General features: G+C 40.4%; 1 protein-coding gene across 1 annotated transcript in view; it reads left to right on the top strand.

Moving 5' to 3' along the window:
- The window catches only part of Stx7 (syntaxin 7), a 39,720-nt gene extending 22,327 nt beyond the window's left edge, over window positions 1-17,393 (top strand). The window contains exons 3-10 of the mRNA XM_048425111.3: window positions 4,806-4,875; window positions 6,918-7,011; window positions 7,698-7,835; window positions 8,747-8,799; window positions 9,846-9,942; window positions 11,141-11,213; window positions 13,377-13,459; window positions 16,150-17,393. Of these exons, the coding sequence (XP_048281068.2) occupies window positions 4,806-4,875; window positions 6,918-7,011; window positions 7,698-7,835; window positions 8,747-8,799; window positions 9,846-9,942; window positions 11,141-11,213; window positions 13,377-13,459; window positions 16,150-16,242 (701 nt within the window). The 3' untranslated portion in view covers window positions 16,243-17,393. The remainder of the gene's footprint in view (window positions 1-4,805; window positions 4,876-6,917; window positions 7,012-7,697; window positions 7,836-8,746; window positions 8,800-9,845; window positions 9,943-11,140; window positions 11,214-13,376; window positions 13,460-16,149) is intronic.
- Window positions 17,394-20,414: the final 3,021 nt, after the last annotated feature.

Genomic DNA, 20,414 nt, shown 5'->3' with positions numbered 1-20,414 from the left:
CCCTTGGCTGTTTGGGGTTATTCGAGGTGCTCTGTGTGGGTTAGAGCAGGATCTGTAGTCCCCAACAGCCTGTTATCCTTACTTGTCAAACATTTACCAGAGCTCCACATTGCCCAGGCTGCAAATCCACTTAACCCCACCTGCATCCACTTTGTTATGAAGAATTTAAGCCCTAGTCCACTAGAGGGCAGCACACCCACACGTGCTTAACAGGAAGAGAGGGTAGGAACTGCTTGGTTTTGATGAAACAATAAAGCACTTTTGGGTGGGTTTGTTGGATATGATGTAATATTTCTGTTATGAAAAATGTAGAATGTTTGTACAAATGGTGCAAAATGGCAGACAGCGGCAGAAGTGATTTCCTTATTTCATTCTAGAAGTCTTGATTTGCATTTTGTATTCTACAATAATGTAGACTTCCTTTAGTAATTTGAAAAGTATTCCTTAGTGTTTATGCACCGTGTTTACTTTAATTGAATTTATAACAATTGAAATGGATCATGACTGTCCTGTAAACTCAGAACACCCCTAGACCATAAACTGAAAGGAACCATACAGAGATGGAGAGGATTATGGGTTTTTGCTCAGCTCTCTAGCCCGCTGGCCCTCAGCCTAGCGTCATCTTGCCCTTTCTCTGCTCGTACATTTTCCCTCCAACATCTTCATGCTCCCAGGGCAGCTGAGCTGGGCCGAAGCCAGCTATCCCCTTTCCTCTGCAAGAGAAAAACATCTGTGCAAGCCACGGGGTCTTCTGCAACGAGGTTCATTAGCAGTGCAGAGTAACTGTAATCCAGCTTCTAAATTAACATAGTGGAGAAGAATAACCTGCCCCAGCCTGCGCCTCCCAAGCATTAGCAACACACACTTTCGGGAAAATTACAGGGATTCAGCTTGATGCCTAGGCGCCCTTTGTGGAAAGTTTGCCATATTGTTAAGTATTTATGCCAAATAGACTTAGTAACATAAGGAGTTCTTAGAACACTCAGTACTGAGTGGAGCTTGTGAATACAAAATTTAGTTAATATTTAATAATCAGAGCGGGATGTCAGCTTTGCTATTAAAGCATCAAATAGTAAATATTTTAGACTCTTGCAGTCATTGTACAATTTTCTACCCATTCTTCATTTTGTTGTTTGTGTTTACTCTTTATATTTAATAGCCTTCTTAGCTTGGGAACTGCACAAAACCAGATCCCAAGCTCATGGGGCATCTGATGGCCTTGACACGGGATAGTGCTAGTGCTAGTGGTGTGTAAAATGACGACCCAGTGCTTTCTTAGTTCATAGCACCACAGGAAACAAAGCAGGCTGGCTCCATCTGTATCCAGTGGGTCTTGCTATCCCCTTGTGGTGCGTGGAACTCACGCAGGGTGCTGGGTACACACATCCTCCACTTGACTTGTGGTGTGTGGAACTCACGCAGGGTGCTGGGTACACACATCCTCCACTTGACTCATTCCTATTGCTTCCTCATGTTACACGCACTTGACGTTTGTCTCCTTCATGGTGACCGAACACTCAAACTTGGACATGACCTTGTTGGTAGTTCTGTCACGCTGGAAAAATACCACCTCGAAAACCAGGAAATCACTCTCTTAATCCCAGCTCCTTTACCAAATTAGATATAGTTTCTTGGACATCAGTTATTCTCTATGGCTATCAGTGTCTTTCTAAAATGAGATTGAGTCTCTCTCTCTCTCTCTCTCCCCATATATATATATATATATATATATATATATACACACACACACACACACACACACACACACACACATATATATATATATTTGGTAATTTCAGATGTATGTTTTCGTAGACCTTATCCAGTGTTTGATGATTTAGTTGATTTTCAAGTATACACCTACTTGAGTCAAAAGACTCCACAGAATTGCTGTTCATATCCAGAGCCTCCCACAGTGTCTGGCCAGTCATTACAGAATTGAGTGAATTAATTACAATTGAGCACTTAGCGATTTTAGACTCACCTTCTACTTTTGTTGTATGCTTTAGATTTAGGTTTTGTTATATGTTTAGATGCATGTAGTTTCGTGTATAAAATTTAATCTATCCAGTACTTTTTGTATTTATGCTATAAAAATATTCGTCAAGTATCAGTAGTATGGTCAATCCTGTAAATACAGAAATGGATAAAACATAGTTCTAGTCCTTGTCTAAAAAGAGCTTCCTTTCTACTTGTGATGTATAGTAGGTGATCTGTCCATTTCACTCTGCATCTTAGTACGGAATTAGATAGCTAAGTCTCCCAACTAGAGGTTACTTTTCTATTTCCTACTCCAAGTAATAGAGATGCCACCCCATTGATGCTTTGGGGATTGTCCTCCAGAAGAACACAGATCTTTTAGGTCCTTGTTCGACTCAGTTTTTGTAGCATCTGTTTCTTTATCTTTTATTTCGGTCTTCATGATACTCTTCTTTCCTTCTCTGGGGTGGATGCTGTGTGAGTGTCCTGTGTCTTCCCTTAGCCTTCATCCGTGCACTCATTTGAATACATCCTCTAAGACAATAGCATGGTTCTTAATTACTTCAGATTTGAAGGGGATTTTTCATCAAGGCATTTGATTTGTAAGGAATTTGTGCGTAAAGCCTTTTGCTCTAACTGTCACTACAAGATTCTGGTCTTTTCCGTCTGTGGTAGCCACCAGAACTCCCCTCAAACTCATCTGACGAGGCTCCTCTAAAAAAGTCTCCAAACAGTTTGTTACTTTTAACAGTTAGGATTTTTTCTCCTCAAAGATTAGTTCTCTGATGCTAATTTTTATTGATCATGATGCACCAAACTGAAAAGTAAACACTATCATAAGACTTTTGAGTGTTAGACCAGATGTAAGTCTCCGTTATGCCTCATCCTTTTTGTTTCCCACAATAAGTACGATTTCCAAAACAAACAAAACCCCCAATGTAAGCCATATAAAGAAGAAAAGTTCTTATGTGGCATACTGCCTCTGCTTTTCATAGGCTGGATCTTCTTTATTCTTTCCACAGGGGCACCGAAGTAAGACCTGTTCTGTCCATATGCCCAGTGCAGGCCCTAGTGAGTGATCTCTAGTTGAACATTCCTTCTCTCCAGTAGACCTGAATTCCTCAGATTGTGGACCAGAGTCTTAAGTGTAACCTGTATCCAGCACACCCTGCATCTAACAGTGGAGAGAAAGGATAGGGCAGGAGGCAAATAGTTAAAACAGGATTCTCAACCAGTTAAGGGGGCCAGCTGGCCCCGTGAACACTTTAGGGGAGCACACAGAAAGCACTGTTCTCCTTTTGCACATCCTTGATCCTAATGCAGCTATTTATGACAGACAAAACTGTGGGTTAGGATGGCTTTGAACAATAGGCTTCTACCTGTGAGACCATTCCCGACTCCCCATAGACAAAGAGCTAAGTAGGAGGTGGTCAGGAAGGACTGAGCTTGGTGGCTGGGATATAGTTAGGTCTCTGCCATGGTAAAGCTACAAGTTGATCATGTAAATGTGTGATCCAAGACACCTGCAAGATCAGTCATGGCAACATTGGCCAGGACTAACAGCTTGCAGACAGTCAGCGTTACCAGCTAAGAAAGCACATGTCAGAAATGGACAAAGGGGCTTCAACATCCCTAAACTTAGTAGGTAGCCCATGAACAGGGCATGGTGATCAATCTGGTAGGCCAGGTGACATGCAGAGTCCAGGGCCCCCATTGTTTTGGCTGTTGAGAAGTAACCAAGCTTAAGGACAACCTCACCTTTGTCCAGTTTCTGCCAAAACTGTGTAAAAACTCTAGACAAGGAATTCAAAGGCTTTTTCCTCTCATCGAAATTCTTTCCTCTCTCGGAACTTTCTCTCACTTTTCCTTAATTTCTAACTTTTCTGAATTCTCCTTTATACAGTAGGCTTTCACTTCACATACTTCCAGGAATGTCTGTATCTTTAATCTTCACAGGAGTAAGACAGGGAAGAATGTAGTGGCCACAAATGTCTGGAAACCTAGATCTTTGGGTCACACACTACTGGCTGTGATAGGTTCTGTCACACACACAATTCCTGCGTCTTTGATATTTTAAGTCCAGACCAGCTGCTTTATAGATTAACAAATAGGCTAGATTGGTATGATTTGTTTCTCATGGTTAGACTTGAGTTAAACATTTTGGCAAAATTAATAACTATGTAAGGACTGTTGTGACTCTCTCTCATCACATTCTGTCACATGGTTCACGGTGCCATTTTGTCCCATGTTGATGCCGACATTGAGCTTGTGTTTTCAGCAATGAATTTATCAATGGAAAGGTTATCTCTTTAATATCATTTCCCAGGGATGGCTGAGACCACTTGTGGTTTTAGCATTCCTTAGTTACTCTTACCTATATCAATTGTTAGACAGATGACTGGAATCGTTTGTAATTTTGTTATGTATTTCCCATTTAAAGCTGTAATACTCACTTTATATTAAAATAAAGCATGTCATTGCCACATTAATTATCCTGTAATTTTTATGCTAGATTCGAGTAAAACTCACATGTACTCCTCTCAGTGCAGTCTTTGTAGCACAAAAAAGGGACTGCCATTTGGGGTCTTGAGCACAGTTTCTCACGTCAGTGTTCCCACTCAGTTTTCCCTTGGGAAATCAGTCTGTGCTGTTACTGATTAGACAGAAATAAACCAGTCACTTTTTCTGTTTTTGATTATTATTATCTATCACTATGCCTTTGTTTTTCTTTCTTTTCATCATTTAATTGCACAATTGCTTCTAATGTAATATTTTCTGTGACTGTAATTTTATAACAATTGTTCATTAATTTTCTATTATGATAGCTGTGGACATACAAAGGACTCTGAATCAACTTGGAACACCTCAAGATTCACCAGAATTGAGGCAACAGCTGTAAGTTTTGTTTTGTTTTGTTTGTTTGTTTTTTGCTTTTTTTGGTCTTTTAAGACAGGGCTCCTCTGTGTAGCTACACTGGGTGTCCTGGAACTCACAGTGATCTCTACCTCTGCCTCTGGAGTGCTGGGGTTAAAGGTGTGCATCACCACTGCCAGCTTGTTGGTTTTGTTTGTGCTTGTTTTAAGACAGAAAAAAAGAGAACCTGTTTTCGTATGGCTTTTTATTGGAAAAAGTTATGGAAAATTAATAAGACAGGAGGATTGCTGAGACGTTAAAGCCCGCCTGGGCTACAGAGTAAGTTCCAGACCAGCTTGGGCTATACAGTGAGGCTCGGTCTCAAGACTTAAACACACACACACACACACACACACACACTACATATGTTTCAGTAAATATGCCGGTAGAGGAATAATAATGCTACCTGGTGTGTTTTATAGATTTTATAGTGTTCTTCATCCTTTCTCATCTGCACTTTGTGAAATGTGAGTGATGTACACATCTAGAACCATTTCTAGTTTTCTCATAGAAAAATCTCTGTTTCAGGGCCTTGATCTTGCCCAATATTTTTCAGAACCCCTTAAATCCTCAGCACTTTAATAGCTTCAGATTATATGTGATACAAACACACAGAGACACAGACATACACATCCAGACACACAAACACATACACACAAGTACACTCACAAACATGCATACATACACAAACACACATGCACATATATATGTACACACACAGATACATATACACACACAGCATCATCTCCATACAACAATTAGCTAGAATAAAAGTACCAAGAAGATATGAGAAGATATATACTAGAAACTCATGTTTTTCAAAAGGTTCCATTTGAAGTATTTGTAGCTGTCCGTAGTTTATATTTTTTTTCTACAATAGAATAGATGTTGGGGTGAATCATAGCTGATACACCATCACTCATTGACATGAAATGCAGTGGAGATACATACTAAATAGTCATATTATTTTGGCGGACTTAACAGTGGAAATTCTGAGTCCATAGACATGATCATAGAGGTTGCCTTTTGAGAACTTTGACTCTCCTGTTCCAGAGACATAGAGAAGTATGTCTAAGCAAGGGCGATTGGTGTCTACAGCTGGGAGCTGTTACTATTCTTCCTCTCCAGCTCTGTGCAGCCATCTGCCTCTGAGCATCTTCTTATTCCATGTGTAACTTAAGGAATGTACAAGGAAGGCCCTGGTGTCATTTCTAAGCACCCCTTTAATGAAAGATTATATTGTTGAATATCAAGTCTTCCCATTAAAATTTGTACTTTTCCCTCCATAAGATACATAGGAAGATGCAGGCATAGGTGTAATTTATCCCTTTCCTTATATCCACTTCTGTTTATAAGGAAGCCCTGTTAGGTTTTCCGCATCAAGTTTAACTTAGTAAATTTGTACTATCGCCGCTTCTCCTCCACCTTTGTGTCTGTGGAACATAAGTGTTCACACAAAGAAATAAAACATGCAAGATATATCTCACACCTAGGCAATGCACAAAAAAATCTTTCTTCTTTAGATGCTCTCCCAGGGGAGACACAGATAAGAGCTGTACACATATTCAGTGTCTCAAATATAAAGAACCGATAGCCATCAGCGTCCTGACTACACGCCCTTCTTACTGGAGGCATTTTTATTCATACCTAATGATTTCACTTATAGGTAATTGCAATTATTATTTATTTCTTTTAGCATGGTTACTAAAAGAAATGGTTTTTCTTTATTCTTTAGTAATGGTATTTCTTTAGTAATGGTTACTCTGGGTGAATGAAGACTCTTCTATGTCATAGTATTTGACAAAAAAAAATAGAACCTAAAGATATGGTTTGAAAGAAGAAATTGACAGCCCGTTCAGAAAACTATGAGTACTTTTACAGTTTATAGTTTGAAACTATAAATACTTTGACAAAAAAAAACTAGTTTTTCTACAACCATTTACTATGGCTAATACATGTGGCAGAGATTTTCTCTGGCTATAATGTGTGTGCCTTCCGTTTCTCTTTTTCTCATCTCACTTTAGGCAGCAGAAGCAGCAGTATACCAACCAGCTTGCGAAGGAAACAGATAAGTACATTAAGGAGTTTGGATCCCTGCCCACCACCCCCAGTGAACAGGTACCAGGCTTCCAGACCCGTGTTTTGATGTACTGAATGTAAAAGAAATTAAGTGCATGGTCGGATCTTTGAACGGTGATACTACAAAGGAAGTTAGGCAACCAAAAAAATGGTATTTGAGATTAGTTACCAGAACACAAAACTGTATTTAGTTGTTCAGGTAGTATCATGTGGTTGCATAAAGCAGAAATTATTTCCATGTAGCTGCTCTGGCCCATAATTAACTGCTTGCTGAGAAAATGCCTCCTATTTAATTGCTTCCTGGCTTTGCAGGGCTCTTGCCACACACACACCCTCAGCATGTACACACTTAAGATGTGCCTGAGGGGACAGTTAGCTCCTTGCTTACTTACTGCAAGTTATTGTATATATAAGGGTATAGGTTTTATTTGCCTAAAAGGAGGATTACCCAAAATTAGCCTTAAGAACATGACCCCCTCATCAGCCACTATGAAAGTCTAAGGTGAGAAAGCCTGCAGGGCAGGCCTTTTGCCTCAAGATAAAAGTGCAAGTGTTTGCACGCGTTAGAAAGGTGCCCGAGAGTCCATCAGATAGTGTCTGTAACTGGAGACTGACTGACAACTTCAGAATCACCTGAAGAGCCAGAGTAGTGAAGAGGCTTCTGTAAATGCTAGGGAGCTTCTCAGTTTGTTTCAGCAGGCTGTTTCTTTCTCCCTTCCCTCTAGCGTCAAAGAAAGATCCAGAAGGACCGGTTAGTGGCGGAATTCACAACATCTCTGACAAACTTTCAGAAGGCCCAGAGGCAAGCTGCTGAGAGAGAGAAAGAGTTTGTGGCTCGAGTGAGAGCCAGCTCCAGAGTATCGGTGAGTACTGGGCTGCCGTGGTAAAGGCGTGGCCTTTGCAGTGTCCTGGTGTCTGTGACGCTGCTTAGTCTGGGACTGTTTTAAGGAATCTCTCCTGGGTTTTAAGGAGAATAGTGTTGTGTATTGTTGTAGTTACTTCTTGTGGAGCATTGGCAGAGTGTAGACTACATAAAAATGGAAAACATTTTTTTTTTTTTTTTATCAATGGTTAGATGTCAAGTCTAGGCGGTCTTTTCATGGCAAGTCAGTTTGGTGCCTGGGTGTGTGCCAGGGCGCGGTGATGAACGTAACACATATGCCAAGGAATTCTGAGAATGGATATGAGCCTGGAAAGGCTATCTGAAGTGAACTTTTGAGTTAATTTAGTCTTAAATTCTCACAGGATCCACCATTAGTTGACGTTTCACTCTTTAATGTAGAGGTTTCACAATGACATTAAGTCATTAATTTAGTATTAGCTAAATTATATTTATTATTTTGTCCTTGTAGTGAATTCCTTCCTTGTCAGTTTAATATATTATTTTGTCATTACTTAAGCAGTTGACCTAGAAAATTAGAACAAGAACTTGTTGTTCCCTGCTCCTATTGCACATGCACACACCCATATGTATGCACATACAGGCACATACATGTATGTATACACACACCTATATGTGCACACACACATGCATATGCACGCATGTATGCACACACCCATTTGTGCACACACCATATATATACACACATGCACACATGCATATGCATGCACAAACAGCCATATGTGTGCACACACACGTACACACACCCATATGTGTGCATGCACATATGAATACATACCCATCTAAAATACAGATTAGTCATCTTAAGGAAAATTTAAGTGTTTACTTGTCCTTATTCTTGCTTTCTTTCCTTCTCCTAACTAAATTATTCAGGGTGGTTTTCCTGAAGATAGCTCAAAAGAAAAGAATCTTGTGTCCTGGGAAAGGTAAGAAATAAAAAAAATTATAAATCAACATATAATTTTTCAACTTTTATATATTATAGTCCATGAAGCAGAATGAGAACTTTTATTGTATTATAGCATAAATAGCTTATTATATATAAAAAATAGTAAATTTTGGAAAAATTAAATAATTATAAGGTATTATATAATGTGTAAATAGATCACCCAGATAAACTTATTTATTTACTTTTAAGAATAAAATATTCTTATGTCAAGCTGCCAAGTATAATTTTTGACACTTAAGTGATTCTAAACCTATATATGACTAAATCATCAGTATAATTGTTAGGAAAAATCTTAAGACAGGCTGCTCTGCCAGTGCAGACATCCAATCAGACCAGATTAAAACACATCAAATGCCCATGTTTAATCAATGTTGCACTCTTGGTGGCCAGGAGAGCTTGGCAAGGGAGAGAGATACAGAAGGGGATCTACACAAACCCATAAACCACGCGTTCTTTCCAGTTCAAGCCTAAAGAGCCTGGGGAGTGGTCCTGACCTTCCCCAGGGAGGGGTCACCGCTTGGCAGGCTGGGAGTTGGAGTCCAAGCCAGGGCAACTGCCAAGCCAGGGGCTTCCACTCATCCCAGACTTCTTGGATATAGGGGTGTTAGAGGGCTGGAATGACACACCCAGTTAATATTACAATAATGAAAATGGAATAAAATTTGAATAAATATCTATTTATACTTGGAAGTTTTTGTTTATTTATTGAGTTTTTTTTTTTTGGAGACAGGATCTCACTGTGTAGCTAGGCTGGGATTCACTGTGTAGCTAGGACTGACCTTCAATTCCAGATCTGTTTACCTTAACCTGTTGCATGCTGGGATTACAGGCATGTACCACAATGCCTAACTTATTTCAACACTTTTTAAAATGAGCTATATTCTGGTCTTGAGGATGAAAATGTCCTGTTTAGTGAATAATTTGTCTTCTTTCTTTCTTTTTCTTTCTTTCTTTCTTTCCTTCCTTCCTTCCTTCCTTCCTTCCCTCCTTCCTTCCTTTCTTTCTTTCTTCCTTTCTTTCTAGCCAAACACAGCCTCAAGTGCAGATCCAAGATGAAGAAATTACAGAGGATGACCTCCGCCTTATTCATGAGAGAGAGTCTTCAATCAGGCAGCTGGAAGTAAGCCTCACAGCCTTACCCAGCTGCTCCTCTGTCTCTGAGCATTTTCACAGACCTGGATGAAGCCAGGGAAGAAAACGCTAAGAACATCCGTCAGTTTGGTGAAATTTCTAGTATAGCATTTGGAATAATTCCTGTTTCAGAACTCATGCTGTTAGTGCTAGGGCAAGAGACCATATTGCTTTCACATTGTTAAATCATTCACAGCTCTCCTTCACATTGAGAAAACACCGTTCTAGAAGTAAGCATCTGTCCAGGGACTCGGGGAAACTGACATCCGTCACCACACACACACCATCCCTCCATGAGTAAGATGTCTACAGCAGCACGGAAAGAACTGTGTTAGGGTGTCTGTTGTATCAGAGATGATTTCTGAAGTTGTACTTCTTGTGGAACTGATCCAGCCCCCCAAAAGTGGGCTAATACTAGTTACCAATGGCCACAGTTCACTGAAGGTCTTCCGTGTGCCAAGGCACTGTGATAACTGTTAATTTTCTCATTCTGTCCTCATAAAAGTTCCTTACACTTGCTAACTATGTCATTATCACTAGCCCTTTACAGATGGGGAAACTAAGGCCACGATAGGTGTGCAAAATCCTTACACACTTAAATAAAGAGAGTCTGTAATTGGAACAAAGAAATAGGTATCTATTGAAGAAAAGTAAAGCTTTAGTTTCTTTAGCCAATAAATTTATAGTTTGTTTACCCATTAGTGACATTTCTAATTTCACTGTCGTCTGTTGGGTATTCAAATTTATTAATGTAGGACTTTACATTTATACATAATGTTCTATTCATTGAAATTGTCAATTTGATGGGTGATTTTTTATTGAAATATGAGTATCAATATTCTTTAAAAAATATTTCATTTAACAAGAAAGCTTATCAGGTTGGACTTAGTACCCCATGACCTTCTTCCGTTATAGGTCCTTAATTTCCATCCTACCTTACTTGATACAGCAAGTGCCGCAGATTTACTTTGGACAACTGGTGACCACCCAGGAGCTCTTTTGTTAGGGCTGCTTAGAGTAGTGTATTTTCTAATGCTCCCAAAGTTTATATATTGATTCTAAATACATATTATATATGTATGAATAAGGATAATTTCTTCCTTTCTTTTTCTTTGGATTTTCTCGTTTGTGGGAGTGGGGACTAAATTTCTAATAATGTATAATAATGCATGATTTTTATGTCTCAGGCTGATATTATGGACATTAATGAAATATTTAAAGACTTGGGAATGATGATTCATGAGCAAGGAGATGTGATTGGTAAGTCCTGCTGGTGTGGACTGTGAGGTGGGAACAAGTTACCCGAGTTCACCCGCAGCAGCTTTCTCAAGCAAGAAACCACTTCCTTTTTGTCCCTTTGGGCTCCTCTGAAATCAAAACCATAGTCTCCACGGTTTGCTGCCCTTGCCTGCGTTTGCGATCCTACTGATTGAAGCAAACTTCACTCTCTTCAGAAGCTAGGAGCTCAATCAGAACCTCCTGCTGCCGAGTCCCTGAGGCCTGTGTGGTTCCCTAGCCTACTTCCAGGGCCTCAGTTTTCTTTTTATCCACGTCCGGTGCTCATCATGCTGAGGACTAGGGGAACTCATGATATTTGTAGTTGCATATATTGTCTTGATTTATGGGAAATAGTTAGCTATTTGCCTGGTCATTAGTCTGACCAACTACCAGATAGTTTTTTATAGACTAGTGTAGCTCATTTAGATGATAGGGTACCGAGACCCTTGGCATTAAAGCTTTAAGGTTTGGAATGTAACCATGGAAATGGGTGGGTGGGTGGGTGGGGTAACAGACAAGGTTGTTTAAAAGTAAGTGTGGGAGCTGGAGGAAGAGTCCAATGGGTACGAGCTCTTGTGCAGGCACAGGGGGTCTGAAATGAGAGTTCACAGGAGAGAAAGCCTGCTGTAGCAGCACATGTTCCTAATCCTAGAACAGTGAAGCACAAAAGCAAGATCTTTGAGGTTTGCTCCCTGTAAACTTCCGGTTCAGTGAGAGACCCTCTCTCCAAGAAACAAGGTGGGGACTGATAGAGCGGGACACCAGACGTCCTTCTTCGGCCTCTGTACACACAGATGCATGTACACAAATACACATATGCACATACAGCATGCACGCGTGTGCACTCACTCACACACACACACACACACAGTATGGTAAGGCTGGAGTGATGGCTCAGTTGGTAAAATAGCTTGGTTCTCAAACCTTGACGACCTGAGTTCAGATTCCTAGCACCTATATGAAAAGATTGAGTAAAATGTGGGCACCTGCTACCCTTGTCCTAATCTTAGGACTAAAGAGGCAGAAACAAGGGCATCCCTAGAGCTCCCTGACCAGTTATTCTTGCTGAATTAATGAGCTCTGGATTCACTGAGAGGCTCAGTCTCAAAAAGTCATGAGAAAGACATCTGAGGAAGATACTGGAAGTCAACCTATGGCCTCCACACCCATGTGCACAAGTATGTGCACACCAGATATGTAGACACATGGACACGGACACACAGAGTAAGTGGTCGGTTTATAAAGAGACCAGGGTATTGGTTAAAAGGGCTCAGCATTGAATAATGCAGTAACCAGCTGTGACACTTGGAGAAAGATGGGAAAGAACATCCCTGAGTCAAGGGTCAAGATAGTCAAGAACTGAAGAAGCTATGAGAGCTCTGAGTGTCTGCTGCCATGGAGGGCTGAAGAATATGACACAATGACCTTTAAAACTGAGAGTCAGTAGGGAGGAGCAAGAGCCTCCAGTCCACAAGTCAGTCTCTGTTCCACCCTGAGGTTAGAATAAAGCAGAAAGGAGGGTGCCGTCCAATGAAGGCCTGTGGGTGGGAACTACACTTCACTGCTGTCAGGTTAATGAAAACAGAATAAATTAGAGTTATCAGAGTCTTGCTATGGAGTTGACCCCTGTACTATGCAAAGTAGGTAGAGCATTGTGTTTAGGAGAATGATTTGAGGTGGGTTGCAATCAAATACAAAGCTGAGGAACACTAAGAACTAGTAGGGCAGTTCGAATAAATAAATATTCAAAGGACTGAACTCTAGTGTTTAGATCCTTCCTTGGTCCTGAGGGGACTGCTCTTTGGGAAGCTGAGGTAGCTTTTTTCCTATGTGATGACGAAAATCTTTGGGCCTGGGGAAAAGAGGGTTGATCTGTTTTGCACATTGGTCTTGAGATAGTACAAGCTCTAGGTTTAGTAACCAACAGGAACTTCTGCTGTGCTGATCTGATATTTGCAAAATGGCAGTACTTTTGTTGGGTCCAGTAGAGCTAGAGAAGATGATTAAGGTCATTGTTTATGCATTTGTATATTGGTTGGATTATGTCTTTTTCTTAAATGTCTGCTGAATGAAATTTGGTGGTTTATTATTGTCACATCAGTTTGTGTTCAACAGTTCTATCTGTGTGTGCATTTTATTTTAAAGACAGCATAGAAGCCAATGTAGAAAGTGCAGAGGTACACGTTCAACAGGCGAACCAGCAGCTGTCAAGAGCGGCAGATTATCAGGTAAGATTAACTGTGATCCATTTTCTTACAACTTAAAGAGTTTTGACTCATCCTTGAAGTAGCTGTGTAGGCTGATTTTAGAATTCTGTGGAAGGGGAGGATCAGAAATGTGCCAGTCAATGTAAATTGGTTTGGACATGTTTATTCTCACATTGATCACAGAGTTAGGAAATCAGAAGGCTTGCAAGAGACTACTACTTCATGCTTTTCCCATTGTGCGGGTCCCTGCAAGCATCACGGGTGGCAGGGGAACAATTTGGGTAAGGTGAAAATGAAACTCGGGTCAGCACAACTTAACTGGTACTGGTTCAAAAACTTCTGGAGCCTGATGCTAAGCAGTTTGTTTTTCAGATAGTTAAACACAGTAAAACTTTGGGGGAAAGTTTCCAGGTGAGAAATACCACAGCAAAGTTTCAGGCGTGGCTACCCTAAAGTTCATCTCTTTAGCAAAGCACCTGTGACCTTCACACAAGAATGAGTTCTATTGGCTGAGAAGTAGTGCTCAGGAGTTTGGGCCTATGGAGGAAGGGTTTGTATTACACATAAAGATGGGTTCTATTGGCTGACAAACAACTCTCAGAATTCTGGTGGATTCCACGAGGGCTGGCTTTACAGACTAGTGATGATTACCAGGTAGTAACATTGCCCATTCATGTCTTTCTTCATGGAAAACAGTGTTAGTTTCTTCTGTTGAAGAAGAAGAAAAAAAAACAATCTGTGAATTTAACAATCTGGGTTTTCTAGTGCTATCTGTAAGCTGTGCCCTCTACATCCCATGATAGTCTCTGGTGAGACAGTGACAGCCCAACATCTGAAGAGACCTCTTGGGTAGCCTTTCCCCTCGTTTCCCATTCTTCCCTGTTACGTTTTGTTTTTGAATTTTTTAAGATAGAGTTTCTCTATGTAGCTCTTGGTGTCCTGGAACTCAACAAGTGGACCAGGCTGACCTTGAACTCAGAGCTCCACCTGTCTTTGCATGGGATTAAAAGTGTGTAATCACTCCTGCCTGACCCACCACTTTTTCTTTCTTGTTAGTGGTACTCCAGACTGAGTGACAGACGTCCTTGTACTAGAAGGTCTCTCCAGAGTCTCTGGAAGCTATATTAGCTAGGAGTGTCATTAATCATTACATACTATGTCATCGTGTATCAGAAGCTTTTCAAATAGAGATAAATTTGTTTCTCAAGGTAATCTCATTAACTTGGGGAGTCCGTATGTGTCTGAGAAATATAAACCTTGCTTCAGATACTATACAGCTATCATGGCTGTGAACTATTAACAGTTGTACAGTATGTAGAACTTTGTTCACTAAGAGTGAGGCAGATCTCTTCTGCAGCCTCTGAATGCCGTCATAACACAACATTGGCTCCCCTCTTACCACATCAAGTTTTGTTGTTGTAATTACTCCTTTCGTGGACCTTGTAGCTACAATATTGTGACTTTTTAGATATTTTCCATTGCCTTTTACTCTCTTCTCTAACTTGGAAATGTAAGTGAGTGCCATTTTTTTTTTTTGCTCACCAAGTAAACCACTGTGTATTTGGCACTATGTAACACTGGTGCATTTGGGGGGCTATTCTTTATCCTTTTTCCTAGGGATAAATTGTACCTCTTAAACCAGTAGCTTTTCTTTTTCTCTCTCTTCTTTTGCATTATGGGGGTTTGAAAGAGAACATGGAATCTAACCCAGGGCCTTGTACACTAAGCAAATGCTTTGCCACTGCACAATGTGTACCTGACATGGTTTTTTTCATCTATCTATCTATCTATCTGTAAATTTTATTATTTATTTTATGTGCATTTTACTGCTCTAAAGGTGATTAAATCCAGGAGATTGAAGCTTGAAAGTGAGGCGGACTAGAGTCTAGTGTAGTAGCCAGCTTTATTCAGAGAACCAGGCAATTCATTCTCGAGGTTAGGAAGAATCACCTGAGCAAGGTGTATAATCTCAAAGACAAGCCACAAATGACAAAACATGTTTTTCAATAGAGGCATATAAACAATTAACAGTAGCCGGTTGTAGTGAATAATCTAAAGTAAACTCACTCCTATATGCTACACCTGGGAGGAACACAAAAATCTCATTTCAAGAAAAATACCATTTCATGGTATTTTCTTTCTTTCTTTCTTTCTTTCTTTCTTTCTTTCTTTCTTTCTTTCTTTTTTTTTTTTTTTGGAAGTAAGGTCATAAAACGCTTACCTTGTTTTCTTGGTGTTTTCTCACAAGCACTCAGATTTCCCCTCCCATGATTCTATTCTTGGACCATGTTCTGACAGCATGTGTTGGTGTTTTGCCTGCATATGTCTGTGCACTACATGCATGATTTACAGACCGTTGTGAGCTACCATGTGGGTGTTGGGAATTGAACCTGTGTCCTCTGTAGAGTTGTCAGTGTTCTCAACCACCAAGCCGTCTTTCCAGACCCAGTGTCTTCTTTCTTAAGCTCAGCCATACTCCCAGGAATGCTACCAGCAATTAAAAATAGAAAAAAATGCTCCTTGAAATGCAACATTTATTCAAGAAAAATATTTCTTTACAAAAAAAGGTGTTGTATAGGTTTTTAAGAAGAAAAATTGCATCCCCGAATTCCAGGGCTGCAAACTGTTCCTGAAGTAGACTTGAGTTACTTTCAGTTCCCGTGGAGTGCCCTCACCAAATCTGTCACTGTGTCTTGTTCTTGCTTCTGCAGCGCAAATCCAGGAAAACCCTTTGTATCATCATTCTTATCCTCGTGGTCGGAATTGTGATTATCTGTCTCATCATATGGGGACTGAGAGGCTGAATCGGGAAGGAGTGGACCGCTGCATGACGTCGTCTAGGTTATGGAGACAGATTCTCGTGATCACTTTCTACTATTATTAAGGCTGTGGTGTAAAGGATGGCTCCATACTATGTCATTTTTGTTGGGGGAAGGAGGTTCTTTTGGATTCAATCTGATAATTTCTAATACTGAAGGGTTTTCGAAATACCATTGCTGGTGTAGCATCCATGCTTTTTAGTTCAACAACTGTTGGATTTTGCTCACATTGTGTATGACGTTCATTTATAACTTATTTATATTGTTTGACTGAGTTTGGGGAATTATTTGATTGGTATGTGTATTCGGCTTGCACCCCTGCACTGTGTAACATGAACCCAGACTGTGCTATTTTTTTAAAATTCAGGTTTAAATTTGATTTGTCCAGCCACTATTCTCAGTATCAAAACCATACCATACCTACTTGTGGGACATTTTATCCCCTCTGGTCCACAGCAGTGCTGATCATTATTGATCTTTCATTATCAGATTGCTTTTGTCCTCTCTGAATAGAACCCATGAACCAGTTCGCACTGTGTATATACATTTCTGTGACTTATGTAGGAAAGACAGTTAGGATAGATTGTCTTCACATGTGGGCTGTTCAGTTCGATGTGTCCTGAGGAATGCATAGGGACTGGAATGTTTGGTGTAACTTGGAGTAATTGCCTGAAAAATCTACACCAATATCTACTCTGTTTAGATGCTGAAGATTCCAATTTCTTATTGTGCTGCACGGTCTTCATACTGTGGTTCTGCATCATCACTAAGTACCTTTCACACACTTGCAGATTTGGGACTTAATTTTTGCACACGTTTTGACCCTGAAATTTATAGTTTATTGAGAGTGCCATTCTTTTTTTTTTACCATATTTTATTAGAATAAGAATCAGATGTCTGCCAATGAACTCACTTGCCTTTTTAAATCAATGTTTAATGCAGTAATCTGAATGCTGTAAAAGGGGTTATCTTGTTTAACATTTGTGTTTTTATAATGCCATGTTATAGCAGTTTCCTAGTGAAGGCGTTGTTGAATGTGGCAGGCTCTAGAACTTTTAAATGGGAACAATGAAATAGTAACTAAATAGTTGTATCCTTGCAAGCAGAATAAAGATGATTTCGGAGATGTCTGCTAATTCTGACTCCTGGGGACTCCTTTTGTGCAACCTTGGTTCCCTCACATTTGCTGCTGAAGGAAACACATGCACTTTGGTGGTGGTGGTGGGGAGACATTCTCTACATTTCTGGATCACTGGTTAACATTTTGTATTTCTGAGTATCAAACGAGTCATTTACTAATAAGTAGAAGTTGATTCACATCGTAATATAGCTTTCTTTTTTTCTGTAAATGCGACAGCAGAAAATGTTTTTTTGTGAGAGATTGGTGGGAATGCGGAGACTTTCTGGCGCTAGACTCAGACTGCTTCAGCCTCCTACAACATCACGGTTAGGATGAACAATCCAAGGAGAGTTCATGCAGATGCTGCCAGGTCAGTGCCAGCCCCCCAGGCCTGGTCCCACACGGTCTTCTCTCCCAGATGTGCCTGGAGCATGCGCTGTGGCAGAGCTGCCCTCTTGCCGTTAGAGAGTTTCGGTGGCATCTCTGAACAGCTCTGTGCCAACTCTCCTCACTGACAAGTTTGTGCCCGTTTCCTGCTGTGCCCTTCATAGTGAGTGCCCCACAACAGCAGAGTGCTTTCACAAAATGGGTGTCACCTTAGCCACTGTACTTAAGACTTGATCTTAAGTTATTGTTTTAGATGGGTCCTTGAACAGTGATCTTAGCAGCCTTAGCTGCTTGTATTCTTCTAAAGAGTGCTAATTTGAGGAAAGTTTTACAAGAAATTTAGAACATATAACTTAGTTTTGACTGAAACAATTTAAACTCAAAATATAACAGAAGAGCTAAGTGAGAAAGCAAAAAGCTGGGGGTTTCCCTCTGGTCAGTTTTATCATTTTTCTGAAATGTTGTCTTAAATTCTTTTATTATTGAGAGTTTCATATAAACATACAATGAAATCTGTCGTATGTCATATTTAGCCTCTATCTGCTCCACTAACTCTGCTCATATCCTCTTCATAACATGTTTCCATCCCAACAGTATATATTTTTTTCATTATTCATTTTATTTATTTTTTTATAGCTCACAAAGTCTTGTTAGTTACAGATGCGTGAGTGTGGAGCCCTCTTTGGGATCATGGAATTCTACCCATGACCACATCCTTAAAAAAGATCACCTTCACCCCTAGCAACTGTAAGCTGCCATTAACTTCTCAGTAAGGAGTGGGATGTAGAGATCGGCCATCCTGCCTGTGGTAGTTTGGCTGACTTGATCACATGCCACTCCGGTGCAGGGGTTCCCAGCTGCTGTGAGTTCATGGCTGTAGCCTGTCCAGAACACAGCAGTCCACAGCTTTCCTCCCCGTCCTCCATCTCTTACACTTCAGTGCATCTTCATACTGGAAAATAAAGTGAGAGCTTTTTATGACTGAGTATGCCTGGGTCTTATTCAAGCTGAAGGAATTTCCCCACTGAGTGCCATGTTGTCCAGTGTTCTCACACAGGACTGAGTGAGATTACCTGGCCTCTTAAATTGAAAGACAGTCTAACATTAAAGTGTTTAGGTTATTAAAATATAATAAAAAATAATTTTGCATAAGAGTTGATAGTGAAAGGTTAACTGTTCCCTTTGAATATAGCGCAGTGTTTTTCAGTGGGAATGGCACCTCCTGTTATAGATGTGGGTGCAATCAGGGCGAAGGATGGAACAAGAAGCCACAAGCGCTGTCTGGAGGAGGTCAACTGAGCATGCCAGGGACCATGACAGCATCTTTAGAGGTGACTGCTAACACCACGCCTTGAAGATACCACCTTTGGGGCCAGTCATGGTCCTTACCACTTTGGGTAAAATTTTGTATCCAGAATGTTTTAAATACCAATATGTTTAGATAAGTCTATCATGAAAACAAAGTGTCTCAGTTCACTTCTGACTCATAAAATGGGTTTTAGCAAAAAAAAAAAATCACTCAGAATATTTTGAACTTTGTATAGTTTTTGTTTCTTCATGCAGAGACGTGAAGTTCATGGTGAAAAATAAAGAGTCATTGCCACATGTAAGAAACCAATTTGATGTTGACCTCCACTGGGCAGTGCGTCAGCCATTCCTGGGAATTGTCCTCAGTGCTGGAGCAAGCAGTGACCTTTTCTCCAGCCCCAAGAAGCTGTGTGTCTGTTAGGACAGCAGCATCCAGCAGTTTCTTTCTACTTCCCTTCCTTGTGTTCCTCCCCACAACAGTTTCTCAGCAGATACTTAACTTAATTTGGCATAATTTGAGGTCAGTTTTTTGCCAGGGCACTACATGTCTGGGCATAAAGATTATGAATGAACCAAATGAATATAGTCCTTTTCACTTGACTTAGAAAAAAGCACTTAGTATATGGCTTGGGGATGTGGCTTAATTGGTACAATGCTAATGTATCACTCACAAGGCCATGGGCTCAATCTTTTTTTATTATTGATTTATCGAGCTATACATTTTTCTTTGCTCCCCTTCCTTCCTCTCCCCTCCCCTTCAACCCTTACACCACATAAACCAGTCAGAACTCGGGAAGTGGAATCCGAATGATCAGAAGTTCCACTACAGTGAGTTTAGGGTCAGCCTGGGCTACACTTTACGTATCATGAGAAAATGGGAGGAGGGAAGGGAAGAAAGGGAGTGTGCGAGGATGAATCACTCTGGGGCCACTGGGCACCTAAACAGTTGGCCATACTGCTCTCGGGACTGGCCTCTCTTGTTGTTCCTATTGCCTACTCGAAAAGTGACTGAGTTGAGTTCATTTTCTTTCCTCATGAAGACCTCTAGAAAATCAAGTTTCCTAGAAAGAATCCATTTTGACTGTCCATCTGAAAAGCCACGAAACAGTTGCTCTTCTGTCTGAGGCTAAACTTGTATCTGGAATAACAGATCCTATGTTTATAAGACATTCACAGAATTACTGCTTCCAGTAGAGGGCAGAACTATGTAAGGAAGGAAGCAAGGGGAATTTAGAATCTATTGCAAGGCAGTGCCCTCAAACAAATACATTGAGTATGCGCCTTGCAAAATATACCACAATGTTTTAAAGTTAACTTTACCCCGACCTCAACAGCTGTTGTT

Source organism: Myodes glareolus, chromosome 1 (assembly GCF_982192425.1).
Source record: "Myodes glareolus chromosome 1, mMyoGla1.1, whole genome shotgun sequence".
In the NCBI taxonomy this organism is placed as follows: Eukaryota; Metazoa; Chordata; class Mammalia; order Rodentia; family Cricetidae; genus Myodes; species Myodes glareolus.
Note: the sequence above shows the minus strand (reverse complement) of the source record. Positions and strands in the feature narration are given on the sequence as shown.